Consider the following 26,387-nt stretch of genomic DNA (forward strand, 5'->3'; position numbering starts at 1 on the left):
GCATCACTAAGTCCTTAGTGGGCTAGTCTTGGGCATAGCATAGGACCCACACATCTCTGATTGGGGTTCTTTTGGCAATTTTTCCACCTGTGGCAGCTGCTGCGATCTGAACGGCTTGCTCTGACCTTTCTGGTGCTACTTATCTCAAGATCGCCTGCAGACTGCTCTGTAGTGGTGGCTTCCTGCCAGTGGAAAACCATGACTGCACTTTATGCCATAATTGAGTGGAGACAGGATCTGCCTCATCGGAGCACCTTGCCTGTCTAACTCCATTTCATGTTATTAAAAACAGAGACTTGGGACTTCATTTTGTTTTTTTATAAAAAATTTATTGAGATGATGTAATTATAGGCTTTTCTTTAAAAATTATTTGCAACTCACTGGCCCTGAGAAAAGGCTTTTTTTTGTTTGTTTTTTTTTTCTTTTTTTGTTACATTCATTTGATTCAGTCCCTTATAAACCCCACACCTCATAAACAACAAGAGATTAGAAACTAAACAAAAAAAAAAAAAAAGAAGAGAAAGAAATTCTAGATTGGTTCTGGTTTGCAGGTGGTTGCAGTCACAAAGAGAAATCTTCAAGAATGTTCACTTGGCATGTGTGAAAGATTCAGGGAATTTGCAGTTGTTTAGTGTTGATGCAGACGGGGCCAAGAGTATCAGGTTAGTCTTCTGTGGCTTTTAGACAGGCAGGGATTATCGTGTCTCCCCCCCCTCCCCCCGCCCCCCTGACTTCCTTGTATCACTCCCTTTATTCCAGGTTTCTGCCCAGAAGAGGAGCAGGTTGACTGAGCGAACAGCTTCTGACTAGCACCGAATGCTCAGGCAAAGAAAACTGCCCTTTGTTCTTGGTGTGTTTTCCCAGACCTTTTATCTTCAGTTTCCTGGGTGGGAAGGGGTCAACCAGGGGTACGGCCGGGCTGGATCCCAATCCTAACTCTGTTCCTGGCATGCTGTCTGCTCCTAGGACAAGTCACATTACCTCCCTGAGTCTCAGGTTTCCCTTCTGCAAAAGGGACATAATGTTTCAAAAATGTATTTCTACTGCCTCGGCAGTAAAGGTAGAAATGGTGGTTACTTAGTCGTGTCGGTAAATTCTGCCATTGTCATTTCAATTCCAGCTAAAGCAACACTCTCATTTAGACAAGGTATCAGTGTCAAAAGACATTGGATCAAAGGGTTCCAGACATACTATCGAAAGGAGAAAAATCCACTGGTCTGTTATTCCTCTTTTCCTATGGTGACTCCCCAGAAGATCTGGAACATTGGTGATGCCGCCTTAGGCAAGGAACAAGTTGCCCTGGGTCAAGAATGCTACCTTCAACATAGCCAATTACTACTGCTTTTTAGTGATGGAGAGAAGACAGCCCGGCTAACTCAAATGCAGGGAAGAGAATTTCAAGAAATGAGTGCCCATGCCCCAGATAGCAGGGCTCTTCTGCATTTTCCTCTCCTGACTTCAGATTTTGCCAGTCAAGAATTCCTATGATGGCAACAGAGAAAGACCAACTATTCAGATGACAGATGAGCTTTCAGTTTGGTCCCTGGTGAAATCTTCATCACCTCTAGTACTTAGTGTTGAACTGAGAAATTTCATGGCTTCTGCAGGTAGAATGCAAACCCTCTGAGGGCAGGGATTGTGCCTGATTGATCTTTGGATCTCTCATAGTGTCTAGCAGGTGCTTTATCAAGATTTGCTAAACTGAATCTGAAATCTTTAGGGTCTACAGTGTGTAAATATTATATCCCCAGTGTCAGTACTGCCCACGTCTTTCTTCTCTCAAAGAACAAATGAGGAGGACTTTTGCAATGAAAGGAGTCAATAAAAAAAAAATCATTATTGGTAATACAGATTGAGTATCCCTTAATCTGAAATGCTTGGGATCAGAAGTGTTTTGGATTTTGGAATTTTGAATATTTGCATATACATAAATGAGGTATCTTGGGGATGGGATCCAAATCGAAATATAAAATTCATTTGTTTCATATACACCTTATACATATAGCCAGAAGGTAATTTTATACAATACTTTAAATAATTTTGTGTTGTGAAACAAAACTCATATACACCGAACCATCAGAAAGCAAAGGTGTGGAATGTTCTGCTTATGGTATCACACTGGCGCTCACAAAGTTTTGGAGTTTGGAGCATTTTAGATTTTGAATTTTTTGGATTTTTTGATTAGGAGGGATGCTCAACCTGTGAATGGAAAATAAAGCCTATATTGGAATTAGCACCTTCTATTTCTTCTTATTTGAAGGTGTCATCCTAAATCTTACATAGTCTCACAGCATCTTGCTTTAAATACAGAAATTTTGGGGGCCAAAGAGAATTTCTCTCCACAACTCGACTGTAAGATTCTTCGAACAGTAGGAAACCGACTTCTTGTATCTGGCAAAAGTGGCCAGAAGGAGATGTCCTCATCTTAGCAACATCATGCCCTGGTCTCTGATTTAGTATTCCTACACAGGGCTGCAGTAGAAATCCACCCTTTCTCTCCAGTTCTTAAACTCAACAGCTTTCAGAACACATCAGGTATTTGGCTTAATCTCTCCATGTGACGTGCAGTAGCAGTGATCCTAGAGGCTAGAAAGTGTCACTGTCTCCTGCTGAACACTCTGGAAAGACATCTGTGGCACGCTGGGATCCAGCCCAATCTCATCGCCCTTCAAGAAGCCTGAGACCAAGCCCTTCACAACGAGATCTGCAGAAGGTCCCTGACCTCCCACAGAGTAGAATGGGGGGGGTTAGCATGTGACAGGAGGGGGTGGTCTGGCCACCCCCATGTGTCCACCTGTGCCCTGGGCAGAGGGAGGGACAGAGCCAGGCTGGAGAGCCCTGCTCAGCGAGCTCAGTTCCAGTGTCCCTGAACTGTGGTCCATCCACTTGTCCCCTGGGCTGGTGTCCTTGTCAGCGGGGCCCAGGGAGAATTCCTCTTGCCTATGCTCCCCAGCTTCTAAGTGCCTGAATCAGAAAAGGCCTGAGGAGAAGCCTGGGGTGTCTGGCAGCTTCACCTGGGAATTGCTGCCGGCGACACATTCGTACCCCTGAGGAGCTGCGAGATGCTCCCCCAACTGACTGGAGGAACCTGGGCGGGGAGGGGGAAGAGGAGGGGCGCTTTGTAAGGCAGGTCTAACCTTCTGGATTACAAAAGACTCTTCTCCGAATATTGGATTTCTGAACCTATACTGGAAGAGTCAATTTAGATGGCTAGAAAAGGAAAAAAAAAAAAAAAACAACAACTAAAACAGCCTTCTAAAAATATCTGTTATCATCAAAAGTACTAAGGAATGGCACTACCCTCCTTTTATAAGATACTATCGACCTTATTCTGAGGTGAAAAAGAGCCACAAATGGGTCCTTTCTGAAACATCAGCTATGAAGGAAGGAAAAAAAATAACGTATCTGAGGAATTTCCTGTCTGCCCGGGGCTGGGCAAACATTGCTTGCAACTGAGACTGCATTGTGGGATCCTCCCTCTCAAATGCTCTGTGTCCAGTGGGACCAGGGAGTCTTTAAAAAGGCTAGGATTGAAAAAAAAGAAAATCAGCGAGAGCATGAAGCTGACCACAAGACGGCCTTCAGAATGGAGCAGATTGGAGTTTTCTCACTAGCCTCGATAACTTGCTTTGGAAAAAGAAATCCCCCCACTGCAGTGTATTTTTTTGCCCAGTTTCTGGGCTGCCAGGCCTGTGTGGTCTTTTTGTATTTTCTACTTTGCAGCACTTGCAAGCCAATCTCAAGCTGCTGGGGCCTTCCGCATAACTGGGACAGCCTTCCGTGCTTATCTCGCCCTTAGCTGCATGGTTCTCACGGCCATTTTGGGCATGGCTGCTGGCTCTGCACATCTTTCTGGAAGTTTCTGGACTCCCTCAGACAGGTGACCGAATGCTGGGATGTGGGTTTCATTTTGTGCTGCTGGCCACAAAGCACCCAGGTCACCAACTCTCTTTAGGTGCCAACAATGCCCGATACTCTCCGAGGCTGAACTCTGCTGACCCCACAGCAGGCAGGGAGGGGGGGCAGAGGGGAGCAAGGGAAGAAAAGTGAGCTTTCCTTTTCACTTGGTCTTTTTAAAAAGCATCTCCCCCCCTCCTCCCCAGCCAACACCCAACAGTAACAGGAACAAACCTGATCCATGTGGCAGGAAAAAGAGGAACCTGAACCTTCTGCAAATATTCTCTTTCCTGACCAGCTGGGCTTGCTGCACTTTGTGAGATTTGCAAAAAAAAAAAAAAAAAATTATATATATATATAATAGATATATATTTCCATAGGAAAACATCAGATGTCTTCCCCTCTATGAATGATGAAAAGTCAAACTGCGTATTCTTAAAAAAACAGAAACACCATGAAACTAACAACAGTGGAAGAAGGGTGAGGGTGAGGTGTTACAGATGGAGAGATTCCAAACGAGAAGGAAATGTGACATGCGAGTCCCAGGCTCGTGCCCTCCGCCAGAATCCAGCCCCGCCTTTGCTGGGTGGTTTGTCTAAGGTGCTCGGGGGTCCCTCTTGGTCTGCGAGAGAAGTGTCCCTGCCATTTCCGGGTCTCTTCCTGTTCAACTTCCTCAGCCCGCCTGCCGTCACGCCTCCAGCAGTCCTGGCGGGCGGCGTCCCGGGGCTGTCGCCGCTGAGGTGGAGTGCCGGTCCCTTCAGCATTCGTCTTCTTGGTACATTTGTTCATCCAGCTCCTGGGACTCAAGGTGCTCCAGACGGTCTGTTCGGCCACTCATGATTTCGTCTGGGGTTTTCATAAACCTTTGGGAGAAGACATGGGAGGAGTCAAGAGATTACATTTTCCTAAAGTTTTCTTCACCCTGAACTCTAACCTAGAACGTATGGAGATAAAGGCTAATCATCTATGTAGCTGGAGAGCTAGTGAACCCGGACACGAATGCTGACTTAGTGCAAATTAGGAAAAGGCAGCACCTTTTCCTCTGACTGCCTGAAAGTGGCAAAATGACTAATAAAAAAAAACCCTAGGATGACTATGAGGTAGAGAGTGCTCTTTGGGGATGTGGGGTGCATTACCGCGTGACCATTGGAGGAAACCCCGGCCTAAATTATCTATCTGTGTTTCTTATTTTTGGAGAGTTAGATCTTACAAAAACCCATGAGAGCCATACATCCATTTCCATTCCAGACTGTGAACGAGCCCAGGGAATGGTATTCAACATTTGAATTTAACTCAAAGGATACAATTAAATGTTAAATGGAAAATTTCGATAATAGGGACAAGTTGGTGGAGCTTTTGGAAAACCAGCAAGGTAAAAAGAAAGAGAATGTTTTTCAGTGTTATCACTGAGCCACCCAAAGTGCTAGCAATGAATCCCCTTTAGCATGTCTTCCTTTGCAGCTGGGGCACACAGACAGCAAGCCTTATCTTCTTGTTCAACGGGTTTACTTGGAGATGACATCAGTGACATGTTTTGGCCACAATTTGCAGGGTTCGGGAAGGCAGCCTGGTTGCAAGATGTTCTGCCCATACCATGGGAGTGCCCTTTGCCCAGCCCCGCTCTGTGCACGCACAGCTTTCCTTTCCCCTCCCACATACTCTTCCCTGCACCAAAGAAACTATATTTCTTCTCATCCTCCATGTTCAAAAGCCTATGATGACCATTTAGTAAGTCAAGGATACACTCTCTGGCCTGCCCTTTGGGGTCTTTTATTATCTTTACCTAGGAACTACTACTGCTTTTCCTTTCTGGCCCATTACTGCCGAAACCTCTCCAGTAGCATCATCTGCAGCATCTACAGTCTGTCTACTTCTAGAATCCCCTAGATAAAATTTCCCCCTTCACATCTAAAGTCACCAATGATCCCCTCTAGGCCAACCCCATAGTTGTGCTGTATTTGACCCTCCAAACTACTCCACTCCTTTCTTCTCTTGACTGCTTTTCCATATTAACCTTCTGATATCCTACACTGGGCTTGTGATGAAATGTATTAAAACCCTCCATAAGGTAGAAAACAGAATTATATAAAGTATAATCCTCTTCCTTCTAGGAGCTCACAACCTAGTTGTGGGGAAAAAGGGCTTTACACATACAACTTACAGGTTGTGCACCCCATATCTGAAAATCTGAAACACTTCTGGTCCCAAGCATTTTGGGTAAGGGATACCCAACCTGTATTAAAAATGCAAATCATGGTGTGGTTAAGGGCCAAGGGAACTCATGAGATGATGAAGAAGATATCTATGTGTGTTGGATGAAGAAGGCCTCTTAAAAAGCAGTAGGGTTGAGGTGGGGCTTGAGAGTGTATTAGAAAAGCAAAAGTTAAAGGGATATACATTCTGGCAAGGGAATCATATTAGTGTTGTAGGGAAGCTGGCAGTATTTTGAATTTGGGAGGCAGGGGAGTGGACCAGAGATACAAAGGGATTGTAACCTAATGTAAATTAATCCTAATGTAAATCATGAAATCTGGACATCAGCTTCCATTGCCAGGGAAGCGATAATAATGATTTTGCCTTTCTCTCATCTTCCAAATTTCATGAAAGTGCCTGTCATTGGTAAACATCAACCTGGGACCATCGGGCAATAAGTTCTGGGAAATGTAGTGCCCAGGCTTTAGCACCTACAACACAGAATGGAGTGAGAAGGGTGCTGAGTAGCCAGTAGACAATCCAGCACAATGACTGGCTTGGATATAGAAAGAGTTAACTCTAGTTTCCAGGTTGGTTGCTTAAAACAGCGGTGATGCCCCAGATGAGTAGCAAGAATTCTGGGCAGAACTGAAGAGGGTCTGTCTTGGAGGTGTCATGTCTGAAATACTAATACTAAATACAATACTAATATGCTGATATCTAAGTGGACACATCCTTCAAGCTCTTGGAAATTCAAATTTGGAATTTCAGGGAGATTTTAGTGCTGGTTATAAAGATTTAAAAGTTTAATCATTGATGTGATAAATGAAGTTGTGTAATAAGATCAATTTATCCAGTAAAAAAAATGTAGAGTGGGAATAGCAGGGAACTGAGGACTAAGTTTAGGGTGAAGGATGAAGAGAAGGCACTGGCAGAGCCAGAAATAGGAGGGTTCTTTTTTGGGGGTGTATATTCATGGGGCACAAGTGCAATTTTGCTACATTGATATAATGCATTGTGGGGAATCCACCTTCAGTGCATCTATCACTGGAGCAATGCACACTGTAGCCACCAAACAACTCCCATCACCTACCCTCCCACGCCTCCACGTCTCCATTGTCCATTGTTCCACACTCTGCTTCTATGTGTTCACATTATTTAGCTCCCCCTTATAAGGGAGAACAGGTAGTGTTTGTCTTTCTGTGTCTGATTTGTTTCACTTAAGATAAGGGCCTCCAGTTCCATCTATGTTGCTGCAAAAGACATGATTTCACTCTTTTTATGGCTGAATAGTATTCTATGGTATATATATACCACATTTTCTTTATCCAATCTTCCATTGATAGGTTGATTCCATATCTTTGCTATTTGTGAACAGAGCTGCAATAAACATATGAGGGCAGGTCTCTTTTTGTGATATAATGATTTTTTTCCCCTTGGGGTAGATACCCAGTAGTAGGATTGTTGGATATGATGGTAGTTCTATTTTTATATCTTTGAGAAATCTCCATACTATTTTCCGTAGAGCGTGTACTAATTTATATTCCTAACAACAGTATATAAGAGTTCCCTTTTCTCTGCATCCTCATCAACATCTGTTAGTTTTTCTTTTTCATAATAGCCATTCTGATTGGTGTAAGATGATATCTCATTGTGGTTTTAATTTGCATTTGTCTGATACTGATGCCAAATATTTTTTCATATGCTTTTTGACCATGTGTATGTCTTCTTTTAAAAAATGTGTATTCATGTCCTTAGTCTACTCTTTAAAATTGATTATCTATCTTTTTCTTGTTGTTTGAGTTTATTGTAAACTCTGGATTTTAGTCCCCTGTCAAATGTATAGTTTGCAAATATTTTCTCCCATTCTGCAGGTTGTTTGTTCACTCTGTTATTCCTTTTGTTCTGCAGAAGCTTTTTAGTTTAATTAAGTCCCATTTGCCTATTTGGGTTTTTGTTGCCTGTGCTTTTGAGGTGTTAGTCATGAATTATTTGCCTAGACCAATGTTGGGAAGAGTTTTCCCCAGGTTTTCTTCTAGGATTTTTACAGTTTCAGGTCTTACATTTAAGCCTTTAATCCATCTTGAGTTGATTTTTGTATATGGTGAGAGTTAGGGGTCTAGTTTCATTCTTCTGTATATAACAATCCAATTTTCCCAGCACCATTTATTGAACAGTGTCATTTCCCCAGTGTATGTGCTTGTCAACTTTGTCAATGATCAATCAGTTGGCTGTAAGTATGTCACTTTATTTCTGGGTTCTCTATTCTTTTCCATTTATCTATGTGTACCATACTGTTTTGGTTATAGCCTTGTAGTATAATTTCAAGTTAGGTAATGTGATGCCTCTCGCTTTATTCTTTTTGATTAGGATTGCTTTGGCTGTTTGGGCTCTTTTTAGTTCCATACAAACTTTAGAATTGACTTTTCTAATTCTAAGAAAAATGACATTGGTTATTTTGATAGAGATTGCACTAAACCTGTAGATTGCTTTGGGCAGTACAGTCATTTTAACAATATTAATTATTCCAATCCATGAACATGGGATGTTTTTCCATTCGTCATCTACAATTGCTTTCATCAGGTTTTTTGTAGTTTTCTTTATAGAGATCTTTTGCCTCCTTGGTTAAATATATTCCTAGGTTTTGTTTGTTTGTTTTTGTTTTTTCCTGCAGCTATTGTAAATAGGATTGCCCTCTTGATTTAATTCTCGGCTAGGCCATATTGGTGTATAAGAACACTACTGATTTCTGTATGTTGATTTTGTATCCCAAAACTGCTAAATTCACTTATCAAATCTAAGAGGTTTTTTGGTGGAGTCTTTAGAGTTTTCTAGATATAAAATCAAAGCATAACATTGCTGAACTGGAATAATTTGGCTGCTTCTTTTCCAAATTGGATGCCTTTTTTTCCCCTCTTGCTTGACTTCTTGGTGAGGACTTCCAGTAGTGGTGAAAGTAGGCATCCTTGTCTTGTTTCATTTCTTAGAAATGTTTTCAACTTTTTCCTGTTAAGTATGATATTGGCTGTGGGGTTTGTCATAAATGGCCTTTATTATTTTGAGATATATTCCTTCTATGCCTAGTTTGTTGAGGATTTTTATTATGAAGGGGTGCTGAAATTTACCAAATGCTTTTTCTGCATCTATTGAGGTGATCATATGGTTTTTGTCCTTAATTCGGTTTATATGATATATCACATTTATTGATTTGCAGATTTTTTTTTCTTATTTTTTTTTTTAAATTATTTTTTATTCTTTCTTTTTTCATTTTTTTTTTCTTTTTAAAACAAAAATTTAATCTCACTTCCTGGAAGATTTGCAGATGTTGAAGCATCCTGGTATCCTTGGTATAAAACCCACTTGATCATGGTGTATTATCTTTTTGACATGCTGTTGGATTCAGTTTGCTAGTATTTTGTTGAGGATTTTTGGGTCTATGTTTGTCAGGGATATTGGTCTGTAGTTTTCTTTTTTTGTTGTATCCTTGTTTGGTTTTGGTATCAGGATGATATTGGCCTCACAGAATGAGTTAGGGAGAATCCCTAGGGAGGCTTCTTTTTTATTTAGTCCATTCTGTTGCCATCTCTTGAATAACCTTTTCTGTTCTTTTGAAGATCTCAATTACTTTTACTACTCTTAAGTTACCACTCCTTCCCAATGATAAAGGCTAGGTTCTCTACTCTTTCCAATAAATGCTTATCATCCCAGTGAGCTCGTCTTCTACATAATGTCATTTTCTACCTGTATTTAGATAATTCAAAATTTACATCTCTATCCCTATGTGTTGCTGTTTTCTGCCACACCTGCCAAAACCCACAACCTAAGGTCATGTTTGTTAATCTCACCGTCTCTCAACCTGCACTGGGTCCCACCATGCCAATTACTATTAGTGTCAGAGGTCTACTTCTACCTCTCCTGATGGGTCCTTTAGATACCTTCTTCTTCCTCTTCCACTTCTGTCTCCTCTCTTGCATTGTACTTGGAATCACAATCTATGTGGTAGGTTAAGTGGTTGGAACTCATTAGCTGTGAGGAATTCTGGAAAGAGGAATGCTAGTGCTGCAGCTTTCAGACTTTTCTGACTATGATAAGAAATACATTTGACACCATGACTCATCTCTCTCTCTCTCACACATACCTCTCAACAAAATTTTCATGAATCAACAGTCACTTTTACTTCATGTGATGCAGTCTGATATTTCCAACTCTTATTTCATTTAAAAAAAGTTGGACAAACCCATTGAATCCATTTCATGACTCACTATGGGTCATTCCACTGTTCAGAAAGCAGCTTACAGGGTGGGTAGCCTGGAAGTCTAGGTTTAATTCCTTGCTTTGCCACTGACAGCGTTCCTTTGATTGATCTCTTTACACTGGACTTTAATGCCAGATAATACTATTTGGTCACTGCATTATTTTAAAGGTGAGTCAGATTGTGTTTGTTTAGCATTGGCTTTATGACAGGACAGACATAAGTTAAAAAAAAAATTTTTTTTAAATTTTTTCTGAAATTCTAACAAACCAGCACCTGGTTTCCAATTTGTAGCGATGATGGCTTAGAGTATTAAATAGGCAGGTAGAGATAAAGACATCTCCCTCCTCCCCCTTATTTAAAGAAAACAATATTCTCCCAAAAGAAGGAAAGGAGAAAAAGGAAGTGCTACCTGAACAAAAGCCTTTGTCCTGGCTCCTTCCTGATAATGTTTAGTTTGTAGTAGTGGCGCAGGGCTCTGGACATTTTCTCATAGGTCATGTTTGTTCTGTTCTGTTTGTTCAAAGGAGGAAGAGAGAAAAAAAGCACAAAGACACAATGAAATGAACCTTAGAAAAGGCAAAGGGGGAGCTATTAAAATAAAAGCTCTTTGGCTGCTCCCTGGGGCACTGCCAGTTTGGGAATGCTACCTGCTAATCTGCTGCCTTCCAAGCACATTAGTCCCCCCCTTTTACCTTCACTGTCGCCAAGGTTTATTTACTCCTAAGGTGAATCACCCTTTGTCAGGAGTGCTGGAGCCCCAGCTAATAAACCATATCCCACAGCAACCTCTCATTTCCCTTTCCCAAGGCAGCTCTCTGCTATGCCCGAGGAATTTCCTGCAGGTTCCCCCTATCTTCGGGTCATCCTTCACCTTCTGACCCACACAGAATTTCTCTTTTTTTGTTGCAATGACCTTTCTCCAATTTGTGTTTCTGGTCTGTCATTTTAAGGAAGAAATTTTTTTTTGTTTGTTTAAATTCCTATTGTGGAAGCAAGAATACAGCGGTTTGGAGCCCCGAGGATATGGCACAATGTGGGAGTAGCAGAGGGATTTTTTTCAGTGACTCACATGTTGCAGTGTCTGTCGGTGGGGTCTTGCCATATTTGGCCACAATGGGGATTATGTGCTGCCTTCTTAGAAGGCTCAGGCCTGGGCCGAGCTTGGCCGGGCCTCCCTGCCACCTCACTTAGCGGATCTGGGCTTGTGCCACACAGTGTCTTTAGGCTTTGCCCCAGATCCACCTGTTGGCTGGCCTGGATCAGGGTCAGCCACTGTTTTACATCTGCTCACCCGAGCGGTCTTCCTTACCAGAAAAGACTTTATGTTTTAAATTCTATTCCCTCCTCCCCCTTTGGAAAACTGTGGGGCAATCACACTGCATGCACTGTTTGCTTATAAAGGGGATACCTTACAGTCAGGATATAGTATTTGCTGTGTAGAAACGGGCTTTTGTGAACTCAGTTTCTAACTGAGCAGAAAAGCGGTGCCACTTCCCAAACGTCCCTTGTGAGTCACAGAGTCTTGCAGTACTTCCCTTCTACCCATTCCCAATGACAGCCCCAATGACAGCGGGGTAGCAGGGCTAGGTCAAGGGGGGTGGAGAAAGGGGTTCTCACAACGCAGCCCTATCTAACTGGGGTACACTGAGTTAAGGGGCACCGGGCATGAGGAACAAATGGAAAGAGATGTCTTTATTTCCTTTCCTTTGCAACTAATTGTCTGCCCAGTGAGGAAGAAACTAAATAATTATGGGCAGACTTGGGAAGGAGAAGAGAGACAATTATCCTTCAATCCAGGGATAAGGACTTTATTTGGGACTTGTTCATAGAGCAAGTATCTGGGCCCTTTTACCTTATGGTTTCCCCAAAGTCGAGCCAGTCCATTGGGATCCACTATCCGGAATATTTTGGATTCTTTGTCCTCCCATCGGATGAAGTTTTCGTACCGGCTGTCAGAGAGCAACTGATAGACGTAATCCCAAAGCAGTCTACAGTCTATAGAGGAAAAGAGCAAGAAAACATGGTTGAAAATGCTTCTTGTTGAGGCCCCAACAAGAACTGGGCAGGAATCTAGTGGCTTCGTTTGCCTTGTGTGTACTGTCTGACCTCCTCCTTTTACAGAGGGGGAAACTGAGGTCCACAGAGAGGGAGTGCTGGAGAAGTGTGACCTTTGCCCCGTGGAGGCCTGAGCCAGGCCAACGGCCTCCTTCCCCCAGTGAGGACTCAGTGACCCGGAAGTCCACGGTCATGACCAAAACCTGAACTTGAGCGGAGGCCACATGAGAGACAGGGAGCAAGTTGTACCTGGAACAAAACGGCTCTGCAAGTGGGCTGAAAACAGGCTGGAAAGGTAAAAAGAGGGCGCTGATGTTCCAAACGGAGCAGTGTAGTTAAAAAAGCACAAAAATAATTGTGGGCCTAAAAGAGTATTTGGGAGTTGGTGGGAGACACCTAACAGATAACAATGAGACGACTGGAGCAGGCTAAAACGTGGCAAAACAGACGGGCCATGAGTGAAACACTGTGGGAAAAGAACAGCCATGTGGCTTGGTGACGCTGCCTGTGGGAACTGTGGCGAGGATGGTTTTTAAAAAGAAATACACATCTTTTCATTATATCATACTTTGGAGGCCTTTAAAATCATTTTATTAGAACAGAATCATGGTAGAAAGGAACCCAGTGCAAAAAATCGTGTTCTCCACTTGCAGAACTGATGCTTGATCACTGGGTCAGGCGACGAGTGTTTATTAAGCGAGCAGGGCCCAGGCAGGTGGGAGGCCTGGGCTCTGGGCAGTGCCGGGTGATTAACAAGCCCTGGCGCGCCGGCCTGCTGCTTCTGGGGTCTGAGCCCGGAAGGTACCCGGTCCGCCCTTTACAGGTGGGGGTGCGGGGATGCAACGAGCCTTCTCGGTTCAGCCGATGCTGCACTGGCCTCAGGTGAGAATGGGGGGCGCCACCTTCCAGGTGTCACTGCAGGATTCTGGAAGAGCCTACTTTCTAAAGGCAGAATGCTGGCGACAGGTCAGTTACTGAATGCCAATGGTTGGCACCTTATGTGTACTATTTCTGATCCTCAGAACGGGTGAAACAACTTGCCTGAGGTCTCTGGGACTTGAACTCCAGGCTCCTGCGCTACAATGTTGTTTCTTTGCTACGTCGGGCGAGGCCTGGGCCTGGCACACCTGAAGGGCAATGTCTAGGTGAGACTTGGGATGGCTTAGTGCCCACAAGTCCCCATCCCAGAGAAAGAAAGGTGCCCTTCCCTGGGGCATGCTTACAAGGGAAATACAGTCAGGGCACCCTGGGCAATTTCGGAACCTTCCTGAGCTCCTGCTTCCTCGCTTAGGAAACGGAATGTAATAACGACACCTACTTTACAGGATTATTGTATCAGTGATAACGTGAGTGAAGAGAAAGTAGTAAAAATAACAACCATATTTAGAGGGTGCTATTTGCAGGCGCCGTGCTGTGCCTTCTACGGCGAGGTTACATCCGACCCTCATGCCACCTTGCTACGCGGCAGGTGCTGTTGCTATTCCTATTTTACGGACCAGGAAGCTGGGGCTGAGAGTGTTTGGTGACTTACTCAACAACGGGCACAGCCTGTGAGTGGCACACGGAGGATTCCAGGCTCTGCGTGACCCTGGAGTCTGTGCTATGCCGCATGTGCTACCTATTCTCAGGGAACCCAGTTAACGGGCATATGTGTGTAAAATCTTAGGACTTCCCAGGGCAAAGGTCAGCTCTGCTTAGGGAGTTCCAGCTTTCTCTTGGAGCAGCAGAATGCACTGGCATAAAAGGTGGCATTTCCCAGAAGCTTAATCTTTCAAGGAAATACCATTAAACTTACAATGACCCTGTATCTTAGGATCCCTGACTACTATATCTTTTTCTTCTGTTTTATGTGTGTCCAAAAATTAACGTGATGTGTAATTTGCCGTGTTTTATTAAAGGACAGGTGGTGTCCTTCTTGAAATAGTGACACCATCACACTGGAGTTTGAACCCCATCCTAACAACAGAAGCTGGCCAGCCACTTCCATGACACCCGCTTCCCAAGGCCACATCCTTTATTTCCAGAGGGTGGGCTGGGGGGGGGGGCGGCGCGGCGGGAAGTAACAGGGCGATCCAAGAAGTCAGCGTCACACTGTTGCAGACAGAATAATCCAGCTCATTCTTAAGGCACTTGGAAGAGGATGGCTCTGGTTTCTAGGCAAAGCAGTAGAGCTGGCAAAGTGTCTTTACCCCTCACAGTCACCCCCTGTCTCGTATCACTTTCACTACAAACGGAAACAGAACTGCTAGGGTCTGAGAGTTCGTGTCCTCCCCAAATCACGAGCTGAAATCCTGACTTCAAGGTGACAGCATTAGGAGGTGGGCCTCTGGGAGGCCATTAGGTCATAAGGGCTCTGTCCTCACAGGGAGGATTAGTGTCCTTACAAAAGAGACCTCAGAGTGACCCCTTGTCCTGCCACCAAGTGAGGACATGGCAAGAAGGTGCTAAGAGCCAGGAATTGGCCCTGAGCAGATGCCAAATCTGCCAGTGCCTTGATCATGGACTTTCCAGCCTCCAGAACTGAGAAAAGTCCACCCCCAGTCTGGGGTGGTTTGTTATAGCAGCCAAAACAGACCAAGACAAGAACCGAGCTGTGGTTTAATGTTACAGTTTTTGTCTTACTATCAAATGGCAGATAAACTTAAATTTTCCACAGTCCCTTCCAACTGGAAAACATCTGACAAAACCAAATACTGTCACGTAAAATGCCAGTAAATTAGGAGGAACAAAGGTGGTTTGTGTATGACCCCTCCCTCGTCTTCCCACAGGGTTTCAGTCATCTTCACTGCAAATAGGCTGCCGCACCGTTGGGTTCCCCTGGATTGGGAATGTGAGCCTCTAGTGCGTTCATCTTAAGGAAATCCAGCAATAAAGAAACTACCTGGTTGTCTTTTGCAGTTTGGTGTAAAGACATTTTGCCCACATGAAGGTGAGCGATCTGGCAGTTCTAGGCAGAAGGCACTCTGTTCAGCGGCCCACGATGGAGTTGAAACTTAAAGTGGGTGGTTCCCCCATGGGGTTTTTACTTCATTGTTTCCGTCATTTCTTTTATTATGGTACATTCTATGTCTCATCAAACAATGAAACACGAGCAGACCATTTCTACGTGTAAGGGATGAACCAGCACTAGGGTACCATGTAGGGTTGTCAGAGGCATCAAACTGGGGTCTAGAACATTCTCTACTCTTTGGATGGCAAATGAAGGGCAGGGCTTACCAGAGAACAGATTTTACCTATGGGCTTCAAGAACATTTGTATCTTGCAAGTTTTCCCCTTTCATAAATGTGAAAATAACCCCAAACAAGCTGCCAATTGATCATTTTAAATGACATTTAATCCAGCAAAGCCAACTTTAGCTCAGTAATAAAAATATGTTGACATTCAAGACATATTGAATTACTCAGTCACTAACGGAGGTAGCAACAGGAATTTTGTAGCATAAAGCAGTTGTTTCAAGCTCAGAGTAAGAGTGGCTTTTATAATGTTATTGATTGTTTCTTTGGTTAAAAATTATGTCCAAATGATAAAAATAACTGCCTAACCATACAATAGACTTTTTTTTTTTTTTAAAACAATTGAAGTTCCAGCAATGTGAGTGAGTTTTGTTTTTAGGATTTCTATTAAATAAAAGACAGACCCTCTTTAGTTCCATAGATCCTTTGGAGGCTGTTATCACAGCCCACCTGGAATTTTTCAATTCTGTCTAAATCCATGTCTGCACAGGAACAATGTTCTTTGATCATCAATGAAAATGCTTAATACTACATAACAAAACTCTCTATAAACAAAATTTATCCCACTCCAAAACGAACATGCATGTGTAAAAATTATTTTTGTATCACAAGATATTCAAGTCCATTATTTGGATCGCCTCTTCCGCGAGGAGTTTATGAAAGGGTTTAGCGTGAGTACAGTGCCATTTTCCAATCGCAAAAAGTGAACTCTCTCTCTCTCTAGCTGGGTGAGGTGCCCTGGGCATCCGCAGCTAAAAGGCATTGTAAAAAAAAAATCTCTTCCTGTGGTTAAGGAGAAATATTTTCACTCCCACGTCCGTCTCCTACCAGAGACTCATTGTATAAACTCATTGAGCAGAGATTGTAAAAAGATGGGCAATTCACACATAACCAACATGGTTTCTAAAGGAAAAAAACCATGCCAGACAAAACTGATGTTTAAAAAAAACCTGAGTAGGCAAGTCAACTTATTGACAAAAGGGAATGTTTAATCATGGTGGGTAATTTAAATTTCAGGAAAGCTTCTAAGAAAGTCATTTTATGTTGTTTTAACTTCCCAAACAGAATTTTAAATGAAGGTCTGTAAACCAGCGTTCCACGGGTATTATTACCAACGGGGAGAGGCTGAGTGTCCCTGTTAAATTGTTTACAATTTATTACTTAAAGATTAATAAATTTATTTCAAGTTCAGCAATAAAACAGGTAAAGGAACATACAAAATAAGAAGTTGCTACTATGCTTTATAGCAGTGGTTTTAAAGTGGGGATGACTTTGCCGCCTGGGGGCATTTGGCAATGTCTGGAGACATTTCTAGAGTGGAGGGCGCTACTGATAGCTAGTGGGCAGAGGCAGGGATGCTGCTAAACACCTTATAGTGCACAGAACCACGCCTTACAACAAAGAATTATTTGGCCCAAATACCCAGAGCGCTGAGGTTGAGAAACCTCCATATAGAATCACGTTTATAGCATTCAGGGGGCCATTGCTGCTTGGTCTCTTTTCTTCCTTCATTTATTTAGAAGCAGAGAGTTGATGGATCCAGTGCAGCCAACTGTGTTGATACGCAGAGGTGTGCTCAGAATGGGCAACTGCTTGTGCTTTGTGGTGGCTTAGGAAAACAAGCCATATGTGCCCGGTGGCATGCTGGGGCGGGGAGGGAGAAATGGAGGCAAAGAACACAAACCTATGCTTCCCGGCCTCATGGGGCAGGGGAACCACAGCTGCAGAGAGGCCGGACCTTTTCACCTCTGCTTGCATAAACGTGCAGCTGAGATTCGGCGGCAGCTGGAACCTAACGACGCCCAGCCGCTGCTTTGCGTAGGTGTGGGTGCAGCCGGTCCCCACACCCAGAGACTGCAGAGCAGGGACACTGTATTCTAGCCAAGTGTACCCTTAAACTGGCATTTCCAGTCTCCAGTCCCTTCTATTATTTTCCACCCAGCCCCAGTGCTGTTGCTGTTTTATCTTTCAGAAACATTGTCCTGAAACTTATTTCTCTTTTAGGGGCTCTTTGATTTCTTAGGCATTCACACTGAAAATAACATGCGGCCACCGAGCCACTCGAAATATTCCTGTTGGGGTGACGGATCCTCCCCTCCCCAAGGCCCACCAGGCCCCAGTCACTGTCTCGTTCCTCCCCTCCAAGTACTGAGGGCAGGCAAAGCCTCAGAGGAGCACAAAAGCAGATCTGCGAGGAGATAAGGAAACCAAGGTGGCTTGAAGGGGCTCGTTTGAAACGACTGCGCCACACGCAAGCCGTCCCCGTGCGGGCTCCGTGCCAGCCGGAGGGGCGGCTGTTCTGGCTGTCCCCACGCCTCTCCCCTCAGTCCCTCTCGGATCTCCAGGGTGGCAGCGCTTAAGTGAAGCAGAGGAGGGACACTAACATTTAGTAATTAACCTACTTGTGCTATATGTTCCCATGTCTCATTCACAGTCAAAATGGGTATTATTTTGGGTATAATATTCTGGGTATAATAATATTTATTATAATAATTATTATTATTATAAATTATTTATAAATATTATAAATAACATTTATTATTATAATAATTAATATTTTGGGTATAATAATATTCTGGGTATAATAATACCCAGAAATGGGTATTATTACTCTCATTAATATGGATAAGGAAGGGAGGCTGCAGGGACATGAAGAGAGCCTCTGCTTGGGAGACAAGAACTGGATTCCAATCCTGCTCACTCCACAGGCCGGCACTGCTTCCCCAGGGACGCCTTGGGAGCTCTAGAGGGTTCTGGGCTACAAGGCTCTGCAGGAGTCACTGCCCTGAGACAGCAAGGGAGGAAGTGGCTCTTTCAGCGGGCACTGTGAACCCAGATCTGTGTGGCCTATGGAGCCATCCCACAGCCCGTCTTTCCTCTCCTGCAAACACAGATATTTACACACATGCATGTGTGCAAAGGTGCTCATGCGTGTGCACAGCCCCATGCTTTGCCCCCGTCACTTTCACACCTGTCCCTTTAGACTGTTCTTTTATGGTGTCTTTTAGCCTTCAAGCCTGCTCCTGAGGCTCATTTACAAAAAAATTTTTTAAAAAAGAGAAAATGTCCATGCGCTTCATTTGAAACTAATTCACACCAGCACTAAGTACGGCCAGGGAGGAAGTAGAGATGGAAGCAAGAGGTCAGAATGCAGGGTGACTTCCCCTGGTCTTGAAGCCCCTGAGACAAGCCTCAAGCTGCCTTTCCTGGTTTCATGCTGCTTTTCTTCATCTCACTTATGGTTAGAGGCTTCCAGGATTGAATCTGTGTGTGTGTGTGTATAAATAAATAAAACTCATTCTGTCAATAAAATCAAATTGAGAAATTGTACCATGTAGTCAGATGACAAAATAAGGAATACGGGAGACTCGCTATCTCCTAGATTAGAATCTTTTTGTTTCTGTTAAGGATATTTATGGATAATAAACATAGTTTTTAAAGTCCCAAAAGGCTGTCTTTAAGGGTCCGAAAGATTGCTGCCAAGTGTGGGATAAGGGTTGAGGGTTGGAGGTGAAGAAGCTTCCAGCTAGTCCCACGTCTCACCTGCCGTGGGATCAGTGGCCCCACCAGCCGGTGACATCCTCACAAACCATGAAGTTCATGTTTGCAAAGAGATCGGAGGCTTCCGCAAAAGTTATGAGATAAACACAAAAAATGAAATGCTATCTATCTGGGTGGGTCATGGACTTTGAACAAACAAATCTGTACAAACTTCTGAAGTCCTCAGTTTTGTGTAGCAAATCAGGGGCTATGAATGGATCATAAGATGACTCTCGGTTTGCCAACAAATCATCTTCTTCAGCAGAGTTCTGGATTAAGGCCAAGGAAGGGACAAGCAGACCAGGAAATCTGGTAGCTAAGGTTTTTATTGAGAGAGAAAACAAAATGACTTAAAAATTCTCTTTTAAGATTTAACTGTCTATAATGAAAACCAAAGTAGAAGCTTATTTTGTCTGATGGCATACAGCAATACAGGGGAATATTGCCCTATGTCAGCAAAGACAAAATTTGGCATTTAGAGATGCCGTACCTCTATCACCTAGAATAATGCTGGGCAGATAGTGGATTGGTGATAATCTTTGAATAAAATGCAGGAATAACTACATAATTCAGATGTGCAAAGAAACCATTACTTTCACTTAGTGGTATTTATGTTAATGATGGTATTGCAACTATTCTGGATTGATCTGCAAATGTAGCCTGCAGTCCAGAACCTGTCTACTCTCTTACATTACTTGTTATTGTTCCTTTCACATGTCTTAGACGTGCCTTGTCATCTAAAGTCAAGTAATTCCTTGAGAGAGGGGACAGTGTTTTCTACATCTGCATCCCACATCATGCCTGTGATTCCAAGCACACTGACCATACAAGTAAACAATGCCACACAGCAGAAGGCACCAGACTTTTTCTACAAAGGGCCAACCACTCAATATGTTAGGCTCTGCTGGCTACACGATCTCTGTAACTACTCAACTCTGCCTTTGCAGCATGAAAGCACATATAGACAATACTAAATAAATGGGCGTGGCTGTTTTCTGTTTAAAACTTGATTTACAAAAACAGGTGGTAGATGGGTTTGGCACATGGGCCATACTTTCCATCCTCTGCTCTAGGGTCCCAGGCTAGGAGCAAGAATCCTGAACAGAAGCCCTAGGCTGGACTTTGATGTACCCAAGTCTCCTCCATTCCTTCATCTGTAAAAGACCCTTCTGGTTTTGAAATCATTAAGTCCTAAAAAGGATTCTCAGTACATATTGGAAACACAACTCATAGCATCATTGGAGTCACACCTCATCAACCTACAGGTGCTTGGGGCCAATATACTCTTTGGCTATGAAACAGAGGCTAGTAAACTTTGTTAGGTAGAGAAAAAAGTTTTTGCACAGATGTTTTCCACTATCTCCCTTGCTCCTGAGTAATCCTTTCCTGAAGATAATAGAAAACCAGCACAGAAAGAAGCAACTTGCTCATTGCTCCATACACTGTTGGCTAGTCAATAAAAAACAGAATCTACAAAACTTGTCTCACTGTCCTGTGTTATATAAACTCTGTCCTATAAATGCTAGCCATTCCAACCTGTTAAACTCTTAATAATAGTCCTTCTTTTGCTTTGAAAAGTAACACCTTTAAAAATAAGCTACATGTTATGTTTAAATAGATCTCATTTGTGGTTTATCTTTAAAATGTCAACCACCTACTGAATTTCCTTCATTGATTATCTTAGTTTTTCCATATGGTAAATACCTAAATAAATTGTTATAACTTTTCATGTAATCTCTTACTTGTATGATGCAGTTTCATAGATATTAAAAAATGAAAAAAAAAAGCATTCATAAAAATGATAGGTTTTTAAATTGTTCTGGATAGACCTGGACTCTTAGATTTACATTTTCTACCTGGAATAGAAAAAAAAGATATTCTGGGTCTTATCTTACTTTGCTCCTAGAATTTTTCTCTATCTGGAATGACCTCTTTTTCTCTCATTTCCATTTGTCCATATTCTGAGAATTCATCTAAGCCCAGCTAGAAAGCCAGCCCTTCACTCGACTTTCCCTCACATCCTCTTCTGACCTCCTGCGGTGCTTAATAGCAACCCTTCTGAGACACACATCTGTGCCTCACTTTGAGAGCTGACTATGCTCAACACTTTCATGATAAAGACTGTGTCTCATGCTTCTTTGAAGTTGCCCTCACCTTAAACAGTACAGTGCCTTAACACAGAAGGTGTCCAAGTGCATACATCCCAGTGTCCCTGAGCAAACCACATCAGAATGGTAAAAATTAGGCTTTGTTTTGTGACCCATATTCATGAGCAGTGTTTCCCTCAACACCCTCCAGCTATGCCCATCATGAATGCCCATCATGTGGCATTCAGCAGTACCTTCATTTCTTTCTGTGCTGTGCTCATTTAAAAAGCTTTAAAGAGCTAAGTTTTCTCACCTGACAGCTGCTTCATGGAAATTTAAAGGCTTTTTTATGACTGTTCCGTAATGGCAGAACTTGACATCATACACAGGAATCACCTGATGACTCTCATCTCCAATAAACAGAGCCAATTTTACAAGGATCTAAGTAGTCCAGAAAGATACCGGAAGGGTAGGGCAGAGGCAGGGTTATCCCAAAAGAAACAAAGGAGCCTAGAACTTTGGTGAGTTCTCTTCGGAAGGTTAAGAATCAAGACAAGTGTCAGATGGCAGCTGTATGGAGCTGGGAGAAACTTTAGAGACTGTCCAGTCTCGCCTTCTCATTTCACCCCGGAGAAAACCACCACCTTTCAGTTAAATGAGTTAACCTTGGATTTGGTTAAATTAGTTAACACATAGATTTAAAAACTTTTGGATATGTCATTCTAATGAACATTAATAATCAGTCTTAGGGGCCTGTCATACTGAGGGAGTGAATGCATTTCCCCAAAGATCTGGGCTCTGGGGTTATTTCACACAAATATTCTGATTTCCTAGAGCTATCAAGAAAAGCAGAGTCCCCCGTTCTGAGTGCTCTCAAGAGAGGGCATCCGTGGACACCAGGGCTCAATGGAATACTGTCCCCACCAAGAACCTGCATCTATCATCAAACAATGCTGATGTTCAGGAATAAGATTAAAGGAAAAGTAGTTAATTTTAAGAGACTAATATTCTGAAATTTACAAGTCTACTAAAGAAGGAAAAAAAATAACTCTTTAAGTAAAAACAATTTATATTTATTGCTTTATGGGCTTATTTTAGATTCCCAAGAAGTCTGTGGTGAAGACAGCGTCAGAGAGGAGGTAGACAGGACAGACTGTGATGAGAAAGCCAGGCCCACATGGGCAGCACTAGGATAGCAGCCATGGGGACAGTAGGGACCATCCTACAGGGCCTGGACACCCAGCCCCTCTCTGACCTTGGGCACAGGCCTTGGCCCCTCTGGGGCCCAGCTGCCTCTGTACAGATGACCCTCCCATGTAAAATGAACACAGCAGTAATAACCTACCTTCAAGGGTTGCCCTGAGACTTCTAAACAAGCAAAAAGTACGTGCAAAGTGTCAAGTACTGCTGTCCACACTGTGCAAGGCACAAGACAAGAAGGGTACATAGAGACAAGGGTCTTGCCTGGAAAGCACAAGACAGGTCATCTACAGCACTCATCACAGCACACCCGCCCATCCTCTTTCTCTAATTATCTGCGGGAAATTCACGTTTTGCCTAAGCTCTTTGCTTCTTTATCCCCTGTTCTTTGTTCCCAGTTTCTTCTTTTCCTTTTATTATTAAAATAATCTCATGTGTATGTAAAAGTAGAGAGGACAATAACGTGAACCCCCATGCCTCCACCACCCAGCCACAGACCCATCGGCTAGTTCTCGACTAACTTCATTTTATGCGCACGCCGCCCATGCCCCGCACCCCCAACCCTGCGGGATCATTTTTAATTGAATCCCAAACATCTATCATTTCATTTTTTATAGTTTTTTTAAACACACAACTCATTTATGTGCCGTGTTTTTTCTTTATATCCTGATGGAAATTATAACAATAAAATGGAGGCAACAATAGAGGTGCACTTGGGACCAGAGAAAAATCTAGAAACAAATGATTAAAATTAAAAAAAAAGGACAGTACATCAAGGCAGAGGTAAAGTAAGCTGTGGTAGTACCGTGTTTCCCCAAAAATAAGACCTACCCATAAAATAAGCCCTAGCAGGATTTCTAAGCATTTGCGCAATAGAAGCCCTACCCCGAAAATAAGACCTAGTGATGGGTGTGGCTACGCAGCGCATCTGCACAACCCCTGCATTTCCTCGCAGAGCGGTAAAGAAGACGAGCAGCCCTTCTCATCTGCCCCATGAGAGCTCTATTGCTCCACATGAGAGATTGGGGCCAATGGTTCTAAAGGAAATAGAGTCGCAAGAAATTCAGGATGGAATTTGGGGTTTGGAGAGTTATGATGATGTTCCAGAAGAAGACGACTTAACTATATTTGAATAAATGTAGATTGTTGTACCATATTTAAAAAAAAATAACATAGCCCCTGAAAATGAGCCCTAGGGTGTCTTCTTGAGGAAAAATAAATATAAGACCCTGTCTTATTTTCGGGGAAACACAGTACCTGCTGTTCTGTTGCTACGAGCATGGCTGTACCCTGGTGGTGGGCTGCAGCTCTATCTTGGGCCACTAGCTCAGGGAGGAAAGGACATTTACCTTCCCCTGAAGAGATCTGTCCTCCCCTACCCCAGGCCTCCCTCCCGTTACTGAAAGCACAATCACTCAAGTATCAAGTTCACCTCTGCAAAGCCTTCCTTGGTTCCTCCAGTCAAAATGTACCTTCCTTCTGCTTTGCTTTCTGAGCACTTTATTATTCTGGCACATAGTAGGTGCTCAATGAATGCCGGTGCATTCAATGAATGGGACGTAAGGCTTATTTCATTGTGCCTCACATCTTAGTGGTTTCACATTTATCTCTCCCACTAAATCTAAATTCCTTGAGGAAAAAGATATTCTATGCTACGTTAGCCCTATATCCCTACTCCTAATGCATTTATCTGTACATAGTAGGTGCTCAACAAATTCACATGAATGGAGAGATGTTCTAGGGAAAGAGCTAACCTTGTCGAATGGTTAGAGGGTCAAGCTTCTGAAGAATCACTTCATGTAAATTACAGGCAGACCAGCAAACAGACAATACGTAGATTTTTTCACTCATTTCTTGCCACAGGTAAGCAAATTCAGCACAAAAAGAAAAGAATTCGGGAGGGGCTCCCCCTGTCCAAATGACCTGGCAACACCTGCCTCCAATACCACAGTCCTGCTTTCCTCTCCTGCCCCCTCCCAAGGTGAAGGCTGCAGTGAGTTTCCGCCCCTAGGATGGAATTCCAGGCCTGAATCTGACACAAAGCTGCTTTCTGCTGTGTCTGGTCATTAATTAGCTGCTGGAAACTTCAGGACAGGGCCATTAGCATGCTCATAAACCTTTTATTTTAAATGTTTTCGCTTAGCCTTGATTCTGATGTGACTCTCCTTGTGAGCTGGACGTAGGGCATTTGTTTCTTAACATTTCTGAGGCTCATTAACTACTCCATCCCAGCGGCTCATTAACCAAGCCATTAGGGATTCCTCCTCATCCAGGCAGAAGCCTCCGCTAGAGCCCGGGAGGGCGCCTAATTGGGATGGTGTGGGGCCAGCTGCAAAGCTAAGAGGGGAGAGCAGGGCCTGTAAGGCCACCTGACGCTGGCGCAGGGGACAGGCGCTCACTCACCTGCTATTCTCCCGATGGGCATGGCGTGCTCCTCGGGTGGGGAGACGGAGACCATGATGTGGTTCACATAAGCCATGTCTTCCCGATGGGAGAGGTTGATGGGCTTCCCTTCCCTGTGCAGCCCGTCCTCAGAGAGCCTGGACTGTTTGAAATCCATGGAGTGCCGGGGGTTCAGGATCAGGGGGTGCATGATGGGGCTGGGCATCAGCTGGATCACGCGCGTGTTCTCCTGCCGGGGGCTGGAGGGCTTCGGGTGGGACTCGGAGGACGGCGGGCAGTGATTATTCTCCATGGGAGACACGGACAGGGGATAGGGCTCCTGGTGGTTGTTCTCCTGGTGCAGCCTCGGCCCCTGGGCCCTCTCGGCCGGGGAGAGGCGGCGGATCATGTTGTCCAGGGGGGACCGGAGGGGCCGCTGCTCGGGGTCGGGAGAAGGCCGGTGGTTCGTGGTGATGGGCGACCGCGAGCGGTGCAACAGTTCGATGGTGGGAGGGTTGTGGTGCACATTCTCCACGGACGGCCTGGGCGGCCTCTGGACGCAGTTATCTGTGGAGCAGAGGGAAAGACAATCACAGACCCCGTGACAGCAGGACAGGGACCTCGCTGCCGCTGTACAGGCAGCAGAGCCGTATGTGTGCAAACCGCCTTTCGAAATCCCCAGGGTGCAGAGTGTCTTTTTCATGGCTTAAAAAAAAAATAAATAAAGTGCACATACCTGAAGTTATTTTCCTACTGCTAGATATGCTAAGATTATCTATGAGCATTGCATTAATCACCTATCAATGGCTTATAAACACAATGAAACCAAACTTATTCTTTTTCTCACTTAACTCTTCCACGTGGCTTTTGGACACAGATGGGTCTTTAGGGGTTTCTCTCTAGATACTTCTATTGACTTACATTTTCATAACAAAATTTTCAGATTCCCTGCCTTCAGGAGTGTTTGGTATTAAAGATAATGCTAATAGTATTAGTAATAATGATTAACTGATTTTATTGCTTAAAACTTTAGTAGCACTCCTAAGGAGGAGCTACCACTATCCACCCCTATTTTACAGATGTGAAAACTGAGGCATTAAGAACTTAAGCACCTTACCAAAGGTCACAAGCCAATTAGGGGATTAGAACCAGACTCTGGTCAGATTCTAGAACCTGTGTACTCATTACAATATCTGTCACTTTGCAACATAGGAACTGGGGCACAACATCATATCAAAACTTGTTCTAAGCATGAACAGTGGCACTAATTTATAGAATGACAATCTTGTTGAACCTCGAGGAACTTTTAGGAGTACTTTGTTCCTGTGTGCACAGACCCTATAAATGCTGAGACAGGTAGAGGTCAGTAAGGAGCAGGATGGATGGACACCCCTAACAACACCTCTACTCATCCCACTTGAACTTTCAAGCTGGTGACATCTGAGCCAGGACATCAGATGTGTACACAGCTCAGCAAGAGAAGTAGCTCTTGGGGCTGAGTTGTTATGGCTCTGAAAAAACAGAAATCTGCGCACGAAAATAGGG

General features: G+C 43.6%; 1 protein-coding gene across 2 annotated transcripts in view; it reads right to left on the minus strand.

Moving 5' to 3' along the window:
- Positions 1-307: 307 nt before the first annotated feature.
- ETV6 (ETS variant transcription factor 6) overlaps positions 308-26,387 on the minus strand; it is a 228,254-nt gene continuing 202,174 nt past the window's right edge. For both annotated transcript variants that reach the window (XM_012753544.3, XM_012753543.3), the window contains exons 5-8: positions 24,864-25,409; positions 12,198-12,340; positions 10,755-10,855; positions 308-4,760 (exon numbers count right to left, since the gene is read on the minus strand). In XM_012753544.3, coding sequence (XP_012608998.1) covers positions 4,655-4,760; positions 10,755-10,855; positions 12,198-12,340; positions 24,864-25,409 — 896 coding nt within the window. In that variant the 3' untranslated portion in view covers positions 308-4,654. The remainder of the gene's footprint in view (positions 4,761-10,754; positions 10,856-12,197; positions 12,341-24,863; positions 25,410-26,387) is intronic.

Source organism: Microcebus murinus, chromosome 10 (assembly GCF_040939455.1).
Source record: "Microcebus murinus isolate Inina chromosome 10, M.murinus_Inina_mat1.0, whole genome shotgun sequence".
NCBI classification, from domain to species: Eukaryota; Metazoa; Chordata; class Mammalia; order Primates; family Cheirogaleidae; genus Microcebus; species Microcebus murinus.